The sequence below is a fragment of the Elaeis guineensis genome, chromosome 13, assembly GCF_000442705.2.
Source record: "Elaeis guineensis isolate ETL-2024a chromosome 13, EG11, whole genome shotgun sequence".
Lineage (NCBI taxonomy): Eukaryota > Viridiplantae > Streptophyta > Magnoliopsida > Arecales > Arecaceae > Elaeis > Elaeis guineensis.
The window spans coordinates 7,545,589-7,560,334 of NC_026005.2; the positions used below are offsets into that span (position 1 = coordinate 7,545,589).

At 34.4% G+C, this 14,746-nt stretch overlaps 1 protein-coding gene across 1 annotated transcript; it reads right to left on the bottom strand.

Moving 5' to 3' along the window:
• Positions 1 to 685: 685 nt before the first annotated feature.
• LOC105056877 (leucine-rich repeat receptor-like protein kinase PXC1) lies at positions 686 to 2,851 on the bottom strand. Its single transcript, XM_010939220.4, has 2 exons — positions 1,452 to 2,851; positions 686 to 1,356 (listed from the first exon to the last, which is right to left on the bottom strand). Exons 1-2 carry the CDS (start codon positions 2,671 to 2,673, stop codon positions 686 to 688), a joined length of 1,893 nt encoding a protein of 630 aa, XP_010937522.2. The 5' UTR covers positions 2,674 to 2,851.
• Positions 2,852 to 14,746: the final 11,895 nt, after the last annotated feature.

Sequence of the window (14,746 nt, forward strand, 5' to 3'; positions counted from 1 at the left end):
TCCATGGCAGATGTCTGCTGATGGTTCACATGAGTGAAGTACATCCTTGAGCTATGGGGAACACAATTTTCTTTTCCAGGAAGGTTTATCTTTGAGCCAATTATATTCTCACTCACGTTTCTTACCATGGCTCCAAACGCAGAAGTTAGAACCTGAAACTTTAGAGTTACTACATCTTGGTTCAAGAAATGGCTAGCTCATAATCAATTGTATATATAAAAGACACGTACAACTGTTCTTAAGAAGTCAATACTAACAGACAGCGATCGAGCAACAAATATATTTCTGCTCTTATAAACAGAAGCATTACATTCTTTTATCTCAAGTAATTAAAAACTTCACACCAATGAGCAAAACTATTGAAAATGAAAGACAACAAGTTTCTGAAAATATATAACCAGCTTGGATGGATTTCAGCTACGAGAATAACCAGCAGCAGTGAAGATAGCCCGGTAGTATGCATGTATGCATATATGTATGTATGTATGTCTATATATATATATATATATATATATATATATATATATATATATATATATATATATGTGTATGTATGTATGTATGTATGTATGTATGTATATATATATATATGTGTGTGTGTGTGTGTGTGTGTGTATATATATATATATATATATATATATATATATATATATATATATATATATATATATATGAGAAGCTCATGCTACCATTCATCTCCAACGGCTCCACCACGTCCAACGGTGGGAGTGGCCTCACTGACAGATGACCTGTCTGTCGAGTCCTCTTCGCTATCGCAATTGCTTGCTAGTATCCCCTCCAACTCTCTGACCACCTCCCCCATCTCCGGCCGTTTGTCAGGCGAGATCTCGATGCACCATAGCCCAATCTCCATCAACCTGACCATCCCCTTCCATGCACTCTTGTCTTCTGTGATCTCAGCATCAAAGACCTCAGCAGTCCACTCCTCTCGAACTGCTCGGTGGACCCAATTGCACAGCTCCACACCCTGGATCCCCTCTGGTGCAGAGTGGGCGGAAATCTTGCCTGTTAGGAGCTCGAGAAGGAGGCATCCATAGCTCCATATATCAGTCTTCTTAGAAATTTTGTGTTGGTGCTGATAATCAGGTGATTTATATGACACCATCCTTCGAACAGCCAGTGATGGAGGGACGAGGGAGACGAGCCCATAATCACAAACCAAGACCACATCGTTCTCATCGAGAAGAACGTTTGTCGATTTTAGATTCCCATGAGGTATCGCAGTCGATTCTTTGGTGTTCAGGTGCAAGTGCTTCATTGCTCGAGCCACGCCATGCGCCACCGATAACCTTGAGCTCCATTTGAATGGAATTCTGTTTGGTCCCTTTCGTTCTCCTACTCATGGAGATCATGATCATTTAGTGATTAATAATGAGTAAATTAGTGCAATTGCCTCGATGATCTAGCAAGAAACGATTAGTGAATCGTACCATGGATTCGATTGAACAGGTTGCCGTTTTGCGCGAAGTTAAAGAATAAAAGCTTTTCATCCTGGCCGTAGTAGTAGCCCAGCAACGGCAATACGTTTGGATGGTCCATGGCTGCAAGAGCTCTCATGCGTATCGAGAATTCTTCGCTGCTTAATGGGCTCAGTTCCCTCAGCCTCTTCACCACGATCGACCGTGCATCATCGAGCACAACCTTGTAGCAACTCCCGAAGCTCCCCTTCCCCAACCCATCAGCCGAGGCTTTCAGAAGGTTGTCGAGATCAAAACCACCACCAGCCCTCACAAAGGTTATCTTCTTCCTCACTTCTTTCACTACTTCTCTTCTCTCCTCACTCGTCAAGTTATCTCTATTCACATTCACCCCAGAGAAATCTAGCTGGAAACTCTTCTCCTTCACTACCTCGCTCTCTTTTGGCTCCATACAATAATCGCGGATGCTCCTTGCCAAAAAGATTAGCATGGTGACAGATAAAATTACCGAAGCGGCTAAAAGTAGACCATTTGAGAACGAACTTGTTTTCTCCTTTGGGCGGTTTTGGCATGATATAGGACCAGGATTGCCGCACAAGCCTGGATTACCGAGATAAGAAGATTCGTCGAACGATTGGAGGGTGGCGGTCCGAGGAATCTCCCCAGTTAGATAGTAATTATATGAGAGGTTCAATGCCTTCAAGCTTGATTGATTCAGTGGCGGGATTGCCCCATTTAACATGTTGTGATCAAGCCGCAAAGACTCCAAGCTATCAAGATATAGCAAAGAATCGGAGATCGGCCCGCTGAGCATGTTCATTGAGAAGTCGATGCTTGTGAGCTCCAGGTTGAAGTAGAAGTCCAACATGGCACCCTGGATCGAGTTGTTTCGGAGAGATAAGACGGTGAGTTCGGTGAGGTTGGCGAGCACTAGGGGGTCGTCGAGCTGGCCGGAGAGGCCGAAGTCTGGGAGATCGATGGCTGTGACATGATAGTTGAGGCAAGTGATGCCATGCCATGTGGAGTAGTTGTGCAACAAGCAGTGTAGTCCCTTCCAGCTGGGTTCGTCCCGGAGGCGGCGGAAGGCCTGCCGGAAGGCTAGAAGTGCATCCTGCTCTCCGACGAAGTACCTTGTATCATTATCAGGTACATCGCCGATGACGGCATGATTGAAGGTTGGGAGGAGTAGGAGGAGGAGGAGGAGGAAGTGGTGGTGATAGGATGTTGAGAGCATGGGGTAATATTTTCGTCACAACGGTTATGGACAGCTTAATTAGGGGGTTGCTACTTGTTGGTTGTCCCTGGAATGGATGCTGGAAGACGGAGGGGTATTGTAGCTAGTCTTCAATAGAAGACAGAGGAGGTGATGGGGGAGTTTGGAATGTTCCTCATGTGGATATTCTTTGTACAACCCATGATTCCAGCTCTATATCTCCGCTTGCATTGAGAAGAACGAGGCCAGGCTGTTTTTTTTTTTAACGGTATTAACTGGATTTGGTTGTTGAGAAAACAAGGGAATTTGTTGTTCTGGTGAAAAGATTACTGCAAGAAACAAGTTGCTATGCAGTTTTTTTGGCTTTATGCTGATAGCGTTAATCCCTTTTCTACCTAAACTTGTTGTAGCTGCCGAGTTGGAAAGAAAAATTGCAAGGTCGTCATTGCTTTTTGAGAATGGACAGAATCCAGTGAGCTCAAAGGCAAAATTCTGGGACTTGGTTGTGGTTGTTTACAGATTCCAGGTGATTTTAAGCAGAACTTAACCTTCGCTTGCCCGGTCTATGCTTGCAAATTAAACAGTCTAGATATTGAAAGTTTTTGAATTATTCATGTCTTTTTTGTTGGCTGAATGATTATCTTCTCTAAAATTCTTCATAAATTTTAGAACCACTCTTAGCTACTCGTGACCTTTTCAAGCATTAATTGTGGATTAAAAAAAAAAAAATTTGATGGTTGGATAATACTGTAACGCTATCAGCCTAAAGCTAGCTGCTTTTGTGAGTAAACAATGGAACATACTAAAAATTTTATATCTTTATTGTTTAATTTTTAATGATGAATTTTTCACATTTTTTAATGAATGCTAGATTTTTGTATTTAGCTCAATTTTTCTCAAACATGATATTTTTGTTGCGGTGTTAATGACCAAATCATGAATGTTTGGAGGCATGAAAGGTTGAAGAGTTCCGAAGCCATTCTAATTGTTAGGTTGAAGAGAAGTACAGGATGTTGAACACACGACAGATTGCACTCAGTGATACTAATCAGTTGATGGCTCATATGGTTGGAAGTTAGCAAGGGTGATTTGCTAGTTTAATTAATTGATTGTGACATCATACATATATATTAGAAAGGTTTGGTTGATAGTTTATTGGCTAGGTATGTGTGAGGTGCGCTAGTTACTAGGTGTGAGTGTCGAGAGGACAAAATTTAGAGATGGATACCCACAATGCGGTTATAAAAGATGAATTCTTCTTGTTTTGTCTCTCTCTCTCTCCTTAGAAGCGTATCTATAAAAAGAGCATATACATTTGTAATATTCCTTTGTATTGTTGGTTTCTGCTGAATGGAAGATTGGGTGGTTGGTTAACCAGGCCCTTTATGCTTCTCAAAAAGAAGATAAAAGGCACTCTGTGCGGTACTACTGTGAGGATAAATATATGCAGCCCCTTGGATTTGTCTCACATAGGAGTCCACGAAATTTTTCTGAAGTATTTATTTGTATTTGCTCTTTGAAATGTATTATTACATAGTTTCCATCCTTTGTTTTAAAAGATTTGGGAATTTCATTTTCGGTCCCCCCTTTAATATCACTCTAACAAAGAATCTCCATTGACTGAAATTTAAACTTCCGTCCCTCCTTATCGTGTTACATACCATAATAGAACATCCTTTTAGCATGATTTTACGTTAAAAAGTAACTAACTAATTACCCTTTGATCAAGACTCCTCTTGGAAATGTTTCCTGTTTTGTCGTTTCCAAATTTTTTGGACGTCCCATTGCATCGCATAATCTCTCTCCTTAAGATTGAAAATTACAGACATCAAAGTTTTCTCGTTTAGGTGTTCTTCTTGATCTTTCCAAATCCATGAAGTTCCTCCATTTAGGTGCTCTTCTTGGTCTTCCCAAATCCCATTTGATTCAGGTTTGATTATCATGATACTAAGATTCAGGTATGAATTAATTTTTTTATGGCTCATCCTAAGTCTCTCCTTCACGCTAAAAATCTTTCTTCCTATTTTTTTGACTTGCCCAAGGTCTAAATATCATTTGTGGTTGTGGATGAGCTTCTTGCCACAAATCTTTATTGCTAATCTTTAATTATAAAAAATCTAATTTTTTAAAAGATCTCATCTAGATTTCTAACAGTCATGGATCGTAAGGACATTGAAAATTTTATTTTTATGACTATGTATTTTTATGGTAGCAAAACCCATAATATTTCAATTTCACAAGACATAACTTTCAATCATATTTTTAATGAAATAGTTGAGAGATGAAAGTATTTATCCCCTATAATGATTAATATAAAATTCTATATTCCTAACAATTTGAAAATGCTCATTATGCTCATGATGGATATATAAGGATGTTAAGAATATCTATCAAATACATCTAAAATTAAAAACTACTATAATTGATATGGTTGTATCTCATTCTATGTCTGTGATAAAATCACTTAATGTGATAATCAATATGAGATAATACAAAATTTATTTACAGTTTATTTTAATATATTTTTTAAATTAGTCTGTTTGTACATTTATATATAGTTGTAGCATGAATATAGTAATTATAATCTATATATAAATACAAAATTAGTTCGTAATGTATTGAAAGAATAATGTTTTTATATTACACGGATAGCGACCCATCTCATGAATACTGAACATACATATTATTGTAAAAATTATCAGAAGAGTTATTCATCTCATTTTTTCTTGTTTACCAGCTCAAGCAATTTCGTTCGAGTTGTTGAGAAAATAAGAGCTACTATTGAAGATGAACCAAGTCCAAGAAATATGCTGGATAGTTGAAAGGGCTCCATAGAGAGTGTAGGTCAAAAATTTAAGGATATCGAAATCTTTTTGATATCGTAATTTCTACATGATAAATCATAGAGATTTTATATTTGTAAAGAATGATTGTCAGCATGTGACCATTGAGTGTACATATAAAGAATGTAGATAGTACATTCATACTTCTCACCTTGAAAATCAAGATAGATTTGTAATTAAAATAATAAATAATGAATATATATGTAGAGTAGGGTTGCAAGTTCAATCTCATCCTAAGGCTTCGAAGCATTGGATTTCAAATATTGTGAAGGAAAAAATTCAAGATGTGCTTTTATGTAGGCTAAATGATATTGTAAAAGATATTCATTGTGAATATAGTGTGGAATTGCCATATCATCAAATTTGGCATGGGCCAGAGGCTACTATCAAGGAGCTTTATAATCAGAGGTCAGTATTTTATGAGTGGATATACAATAATATTGTAATACCATTCTTCAAATCGACCTCGACAGCATAACAAAACATGAAACTCTTGAAGATCGATTCAGACATCTATTTATTTTATTTAAAGCCTCCATCAATGGTTTCATAAAAGATTGTAAACCTTTGATATCATGGATGCAATATTTATTAAGCATAAGGATAGAGGAGTTTTGCTTGGTGCTATAAATAAAGATGCGAATGATAATATGTTTTCCATAGTATATATTATTATTGATATAGAGAATGATGACAATTAGGATTGATTTTTCAGATTTTAAAAAAAGTTAGAGTCTCGTGTCGACTATCATAGATAGTTCATGATTGTGATAGATAGATATCAAGAACTTATACAATATCGAAGTACTTTACTAATAGCTATCATTTCTACTACATCTGTCATGCCCAAGATAATTTCAAAAATCAGATGCATAGCATCCTTTTCTAAATTTTTAAGTTGCATCTTTAAAATACGTAGATATGTTAACATGCAAGTGGTCTATACGTGACCTTTTTATTGTTTTACATACACGGTACTATCATGTAATTGAGGAAAAAAATTGGTTGATTTATTAAATACTATCGCACATACTTCAAGACTGAATATTTTTCAAAAATTAATCAATAAATTTATAGCAAAAGCCTCAGGAACAAGTAACTTTCTTATGCATGTGAAGTTGGAGCATTGGGCAAATTTAGCCTTTTCAGATCCACACTGGGGTATCATGATATCTAATATGAATGTTTTAATAGTTGGATCCTGGAGGCTCGGCATCTTTTCATTCCTCAGATGGTTGATTATAGAAGACTCTAAATTATGCAATAAATGTATGATAAATAGACTCGAAGTTGCAACATCCAAACCCATCTTTGCTCCGATCTTAAAAAAGTATTGTAGAGAAATGCAGAAAAGAGTTGGAGGTTATTCATTTTTATATCAAGCATCATGATTTATGACATAAAGAATATAAAGTACTCTACTAAGATTGATCTACAGAATTGTACTTGCCTTCATGGTGAATGGCGAATCTTTCGGATGCCATGTAAGCATGCATTGAAAAGGTTGTTCGATCGTTATATCATTTCACTGATAATTATTTTTAGATTAAAATATATAGAGCAACATATATAAAATCTATCAATCTAATTTCTGATATTGAGGTGAGTCAGAGTACCTCAGATGAGATATATATTTTATCTTTTATTACAAAAACTTGTCTTGACAAGCCTAGGTAGAAGAGAAAAGCTTTACAAGTGAATTTATCAAGAAATATGAAATATGGACAATGGGGGAAAGAATGACATAATAGAAGGACTTGTAATGAGGTTGTTAAGTAACTATTTAGGATTTGAATTGTTTTGTGAAAAGTAGAGTTGCAGCTATATTGCGAAAGTATAGTTTATTGTGAACTTGTAAAATCTAAAAATATCTATATTTTTTTATTATTCATGTGCTTTTCATTGAACTTATATGCTTTGTTTCTTATTTTAAATTTTATATTTTTCCTTACTGAATTCAAATCAAACAACATCAGCAGAGTAATCTAGATTAATTGTTATAGTCTCTTTACACAAATAATATAAAATGGTATGTATTTAATATGAGCATATACATAGATAGTCTCTGATGCTAACATTTAATATGACTCAATACACAGATAATAGAATTTGGCACTCTATTAATATTACACACTTGCTATCGGCATGCTCTAATATCTCACAGTACAGTTTGATTCAAAACTCTTTTTTGGGCTTCATAGTTTTCTTATGATATCTGCTCGTGCTTTATATTGGATTGTAGGCTTTCATCGGATTGGTTTGCATGTTACACGGTTAATTTATCATTAGATAAAGTTAAATTTATATTATACATAGTTAAGAAGTTATGGTATAGACCTCTGTAGCCATGGTATATACTTAATTTATCATTTTACATAGTTAAAAAATTATGGTACGTACTATTAGAATCTTGAATATACTAAAAGTGATGAGGTATAAGAAATATTTTGAGTAAATTAATGAATTGAATGTTTAATATGTATTATACAAGCATACGATACAAAGTCACAAAATATCATTAGGATTTAATAATTAATACTCTAAACCTCTTTAGGGGGATGAATCTTATTGGTCCTTAATTGACTGTCGCATCTCTATAAGTGCATAGTGATAGGCTCCAAAATTAAAGACAAGTGAGCTTTTGAATCACTCTCAATGGTGGCTAAGGCCATACTTTCTTCACCCATGTTCATCTCCTGTTATTTTTTCATTGCATATTTATAGATTTTAGTAAGGTATGATATAACCTTTTCCTTCTCGATAGGCTTTTTCTCATGAGCTCCTGTTTTCACTCATCTACATAAGGGAACACATGTTTCACGGTAATACATTCCTTCTCGCACTCAACATCTGCCACCTAATTGACCTAATAAGAATAAACATATTGGCACAAAATAAGTATTCATATTACAATATGAAAATTATCTTTGACTATGAATTAATAATGACTACCTCCACAACTTCTATACTATGATGGAAATTAGGATCTACTTCAATTGGATGGGGCTCTTCACCTACAATAAAATACTTTACCCTCATCTAATAATGAAGATTATTTAAGTCATATCATATCTAAATTTCAATATTACAACTACATGATACTCACCTCATCAGTAGCTACATCCATGCCTACAATATGATTGGCTGGCATTAAACCTCTATCTTGAAGTATCTTCTCAATGTATGAAAGTCTTTTGTCAAAAGCAACTATCCACGCATCCTTCGCTACAACATCCTCGATGAATTGAGAGTCCTCTAAGTAGAAACTATGAGAAATCAAGGACATCTCAACCTCTTTAATGCATATTTCTAAAACATCAATAGAATGTTACATATGCAAAAAGCTAGATGACTAAATATGAGGCATCACAAAACATCATAAAAATTATATGCAATAAGCAATGTGCAACAAAAAGCTATATATATTCCTACATAGTGAATGTTTAAGTATGCCATATAAATATAGTGTGCCAAATAGCATGCCGGCACATAACATCCATGTACCAAATAGAAATAAATATGTGCCACATAAAGATAACTACTTACTGCAAAGAATAAAAATATATAGCAAAATACTAATTGTATGCAATGACATTATATGTATGTGCATGGTGGATTTTACTGTGTGTTGGTATATAATATGTGTGTGCCAAATAAAAATTAATACGAGAGTTATGCAACTATATATGAAGAACAAAAAATAGAAAAAATTAAGATTATGTACGAACTTGCCTATGTATAGGAACTAGCCCATGTAGCCTTCCTTATGATAGGAGGTGTAAGTCCTTCTCCCTATATTCTATCCTTTTGATCACTTGACAAGGACAAAAAAAAATTAGTTATACATCAGCTTGAAATATTTATGATATTGGATACAAAATTTATATCTCAAATCTTTTTAATCTCTTCATGACTTCGATGATCATCTCGACCTTATAAGGAAATAGAACGTTGCTCTAATGCAAGAGATAGAGATAGATGAATGGTGATTGTGGCTTCTAAGAAGACTATTGGCATGCTCAACAGCCTATACTTACATAAATAAAACAATACAAGCATTACATTTTAAGTCAATTTAACTCTCAAACAATTAAATTGCAAGTAAATATAAATAAGCTTATCATCGGAGCCATCATATATCCATCCGAGCAGAGCCTCTTCTGATTATGTTCCTTATGTGCACACTCTTTGTTAGACTAGAAATATGCTAATGAAGGCAAAAAAAAACTATAAGATCCCAACTATATGATCCTAGGCAGTCTAAATCATCAAAATATGGATATAACATCTTAGAAATATTATAGTGTATAATTGAGAAGAGGATAGTCATAAAAAAATAAAGGAATCATAATTTAGTGAAGTCCTCTACGTCGTGCAATCTAGACCTTTTAATAAGAAATATCAATTTATATTTTACTAAATCTCTAGTCATCTTGTTGTACTCATCATCGAAAAATCGGATGATGAGGTCGAACTAAACCCTCTCCTCCCTATGCAACATAACCTCATCACCTATAGCCCTCATATTAAGGATAAGAGTAATGTCGATCCCCACAAAAAGAATCAGGGTCTTACTAAATTGAAAGCCCTCCTTCTCATCATCCTAGAAGGAGAGTAGTGCAGCCAATAATGGCTTACTTTGTTTAGTATATGAAAGCTAGAGCAAATGATCAAATGGAGTACTAGCCATCCTTGCCTTCTGCTCCTCGAACATTGACTCTATAAGTCTATCACTAATCTCAATATAGTGGCCGAAGTACGAAGCACCTTCCATTGACCATATTCATCGGGCCTATACAAAATGTTTTGCCTCTTTTTAAACTTGCCATCATGATACTCTGCATCATAAATCAAATACAAATAATACATATTAGAAATATTATCATAATATTATAAATATATGTTAATATAATTTATTATGCATTAGTCACTGATATCATAATTCTAATAGATTATATTAACTAACAATGTGTCAAAATAATCACACGATAAGGGATATGAAATATAAATATAACTATATGAAATATGTGCTTTTTTTCATCATTGGTATTATGGTACATAATCATTTTTGTCTGGTACACAATCCAATAAGAAAAGAAACTGATAAAAGGGAGAGGGCACCACTTAAGCATGGAAGAAATGGACCATCGAGACAATGTGAGGATGAAGAAGATCTTCTTGTCAACACCATCTCCCCGCTCCACAACCACGCGACCACCTCTGCCACTTCGCCCACTGCCAATGTTGCCCTTGCCCTCGAATACAACTAACTCTTCTTCCTCACCTCCTCTTTTTTTGATTGCCTGTCCCCCCTCCTCTCTATCAATAGTTTCCCCTTCTACTCTCTGCAAGTCTCTGACTACCCCCAACAATCCTCCTCAAGAGGGAGGATTGAGATAGTGTTGTTGCCACTACTGCAACAATTTTTTCTTCTACTCTCCATAAGTCTCTGACTATCCCACGACAGCCCTCATCAAGAAGGAGGATTGAGACAGCGCTGCCACCACCACAATAGTTTCCTCTTCTGCTTCCTGCAAGTCTCTGACTATCTGACGGCAGCCCTTCTCAAGAGGGAGGAATGAGATAACACAGCTACCATCGATAGTGTGGGTAGAATTGGACTGACTTTAAGCCACCAGACCTTCTTCTCATCGGAGAGTGGGGAAGTCAGGAGATGGAGAATCAATGGGGGAGAAGAAGTAATCGTATTCAATTAAAGACATTTTGGTCTAATAAGGCTTGAAGGTTAAATTTAATGTAATGAGAAATCAAAACTTTTAAAACTAGATCAACAGGAATTAAAAGTTCAAGTCAAATCCACTAATGAACCTGGCATTAAATTCTTCTAAAAGATATTTATACATATATTTCCTAGCAAAAAGAAGTTTCTTATGCTTAGATGAAGTATTCTCAAGTAAATCTATCTTGTTTTCTTAATGCAAAGCAATCTCTTTTGTGCACTTCAAAAGCATGCTTTTATAGTTGGGAGTGACTATTGCAAAAGTGGAGGTGCTTTATACTAGTGGGAGAGGTATATTATTTTTGGAGTTGGCTAAGTCACTGCTAAGATGCTTGTATTGTTGCTATCTTCGCCATATATTTTCTTTTTGAGATAAAATAAAGAAAGTAAGATGTTTCTTTATTAATATATTAAATTATATAGGATATGTATATCAAAGATGATAGCGATAAAAGTTTGCATCGACATACGTAAGTGAAAGAGTGTGGCCTCCCTTTTTGTGTGGTAACTAGGCCATGTCCTTTCTTTTTTTAAAGCTCATTCCTTAAAAGACTTCATGGGGCCATCCCATAAATTGAAGGGGGAATTCAGTCCCTTAGTCATCCTCCCTGCTGCTCCTTACAAAAAAAAAAAAAAAATTTATCATTCTCCCTACCACTCAAGACTTTGTTCTTAAGAGTACCTTTCTTGCGTACATATAAACCCCATATATGAATTTTTTTTGAAAGGATTATATGTCTACAAAATTGATAAATTTTATTATTTGATAATAAAATAAATTTTTATTTTTATTGCATATATATTTCATGGTTATTACTTTGATGTTATACTAGATAATATAATTTGTCCTTATGTTACATCATATAGAATTCATATTGATGATTGGAATCGTTGGCAAGGAGACATAATATTCTATTTTCTTTGTAATATTAAATATATTTACAACCTATGAGCCTAGTGAGTATAATATGTTTATTGTTGGTTGCTGCATGTTTTACTACTATTTATGATAAAGTAACGCATCTTAGAGTGGAGATTCTTAGTAATATTGTAGGTATTTGTAGAAGATAAATATTGAATTGAACCACTAATATACTTTTAAACCTAACACTATCACTGATAAAGAGTTATGCTAATCATAATATACATAAAGTTTGTATGATCTGATGATGTTATTAAGCCTAATATATAATTTGTGTAGTTTTGATATTGTCAACTAGTGATGCCTAATAAGAGACTATATACAGACATTTTGAACTATATAATGAGTGGATGAGGACTTATAGTCATCGAATATAGGATCCATCATTCCTATAGTATGAAAGAATATTCTAGATTGTGTTTCTTATATATTAGACAAAAAATTCAGCCGCTCAATTTGAAAATTATTTTATATTTTATCTATATGATACATTTATATTATATATATTTCTAAATTAAAAATTTTTAAATCATTTTAATTGTTCATTTATTATAAAGAGATACATATGTAAGTTGAGGATTGACAGTGTCATTGGTGGTTTAATCCTATTAGCTTATATAGAATATTATTTAATGAGGGAATTAATATATGAGAAATTGCGAAAGAGATCTCACAAATAAATCTCTAATCCTTTGGGTAAGATTTAATTTGTTGATAGGCATGGTTACAATCATTAAATTAGTGGAGACTAATTTATCAGAGGACGAGATCACAAAAGGGCCACATGCTATATGTTTTTATCTTAGCTATATACATGAGACAAGACATTGGAATTTCACATCATCATGACTTCACTAAATATTTGGAGGTTTTGGGAACTCTAAAAATTCAATAACCATGATGATCTCACTAAATGTTTAAAAGATTTTGGAATTGTAAAGTCATTTAAGAATTCCATGACCTTACTAAACATTTAGCAATTCTAAAAAGTCTTTGAAAATATGTACATAAAAGATTTAAAAAATCCATAAGGTGTAATGTAGAATCTTATATTTTTATTAGTTATCATTTTCTCTCAAAGCATGAAGGGCGAAAAGTTCAAGAACATCGTGTGTAAACTTTTGAAGATTTTGCACATATGAAATCTCTGTGGCATAACCTTTTCCATCATATAAAACTATATTGTTCATGTGGTTGGTTGATTCTGCACAATTATTTACTTATAAAATTTCTGAATTAGATTTAGAAGACGTTTGCACTAACATCTTCTTGCTGAATAATATGCATGCTCATATCATTTCTCCAATTACTTGAAGGTTCTAAACTTTTGTTTTTGTAATAAGGTTTTTCTGTTGTCTGTTTATCAAGAAATTGTTTTGCTCAAACTGAAAGGGAAAAAGAAAGACTCATCTCCTTGCCTAAGGATATCATCAAGACTTGAACAATCCATATATCATGTTAGGAGCCCAAGTGTCCTGGACCGCTGGTTGTACTCACGAGCTGCTGACTCAATGATCTAACACTGATGATAAAATTCCAAGAAAGTTTTATTGCTTATACAAATTGACCGACGTGGAAAGCTAAGAACATAAACATGTCCTATGGCTTCTTTGGATAACCCCATAGGATCCTTTTGAAATTGAAAATAAGGTTTCTAATATTGCAAAATAAAAGGTCTAGTCTAGCTTATATCAACGGAATATTTCTAGCCCATTCTTGCAAGAAGAGTGAAAAAAAGATCTAGTGAGATATTTTTCCTCCATGTGGTATTAAGGCCTCCCTAAATCCTCCCTCCCCTTCTTGTCCTCTTCTTCTCTCTCTCCTCCTGCGCCCTCTCTTACTTCCAACCTAATGTACCAATCTCAATTGTTGGATTGCAATTTGCCCTAAAGTGAGAAACATGCTTCATGCTAAAGCTCAAGGTAATTTTAATTTCCAGTACAACTTGTTTTGACTGCCCTACATAATTTGCCCAGAATTTAGACCTAGATTTCACTCATTAACTTGATAAGTTAGATCACGTTGTCTTCTTCTCAAGTTAACTGATTTCAAACCTGCTAAGTCTGATTTTTGGAGCTATTTAGTCTTTTTTTAGTTTGATCAATGAGCTCAATTCTTCAAGGACTTTGTTTAACTTGGTTAAAATTAAAAGATAAGACCTCATATGATCCATCAACATGAGTGTCATGTTTAACTTGGGTCCAACTTAAATAATTATGGATTAAATTCGAGCTTATTAAACCCCTTTGTTTTTTATACAAAAGGATCCACACACAATCAATTATAATGCATGCTCCAAAAACTTAGTGTTTCATGAATCTATTTTTGGTACTGTGACAATTGAAGGGGAATAGAAAGATACCAGAAAATAAGGACCAAGGCAATCGAAAACGAAGAAAACAAATGACTGAATCATCAGAGGCTAAACCAAGAGAGAGATCTGAAGGAATAGATGATCCAGCCTGAAGATCTAATGATGAATCAAAATCAGCAAGCCAATCAGCTACTCGATTAGTCTTTCTAAACATATATTGTAGGTGTAAGAACTCGACAGAAAAGATGAGATGAAACATTTTATATCGAAGTAGG

Excerpts from the sequence above, each read along its gene's own strand:
- LOC105056877 (XM_010939220.4), bottom strand. The coding sequence starts at position 2,673 with ATGCTCTCAACATCCTATCACCACCACTTCCTCCTCCTCCTCCTCCTA. Across the intron at positions 1,357-1,451 it reads CCTGTTCAATCGAATCCATG|GAGAACGAAAGGGACCAAAC; the intron begins GTACGATTCACT and ends CTCCATGAGTAG.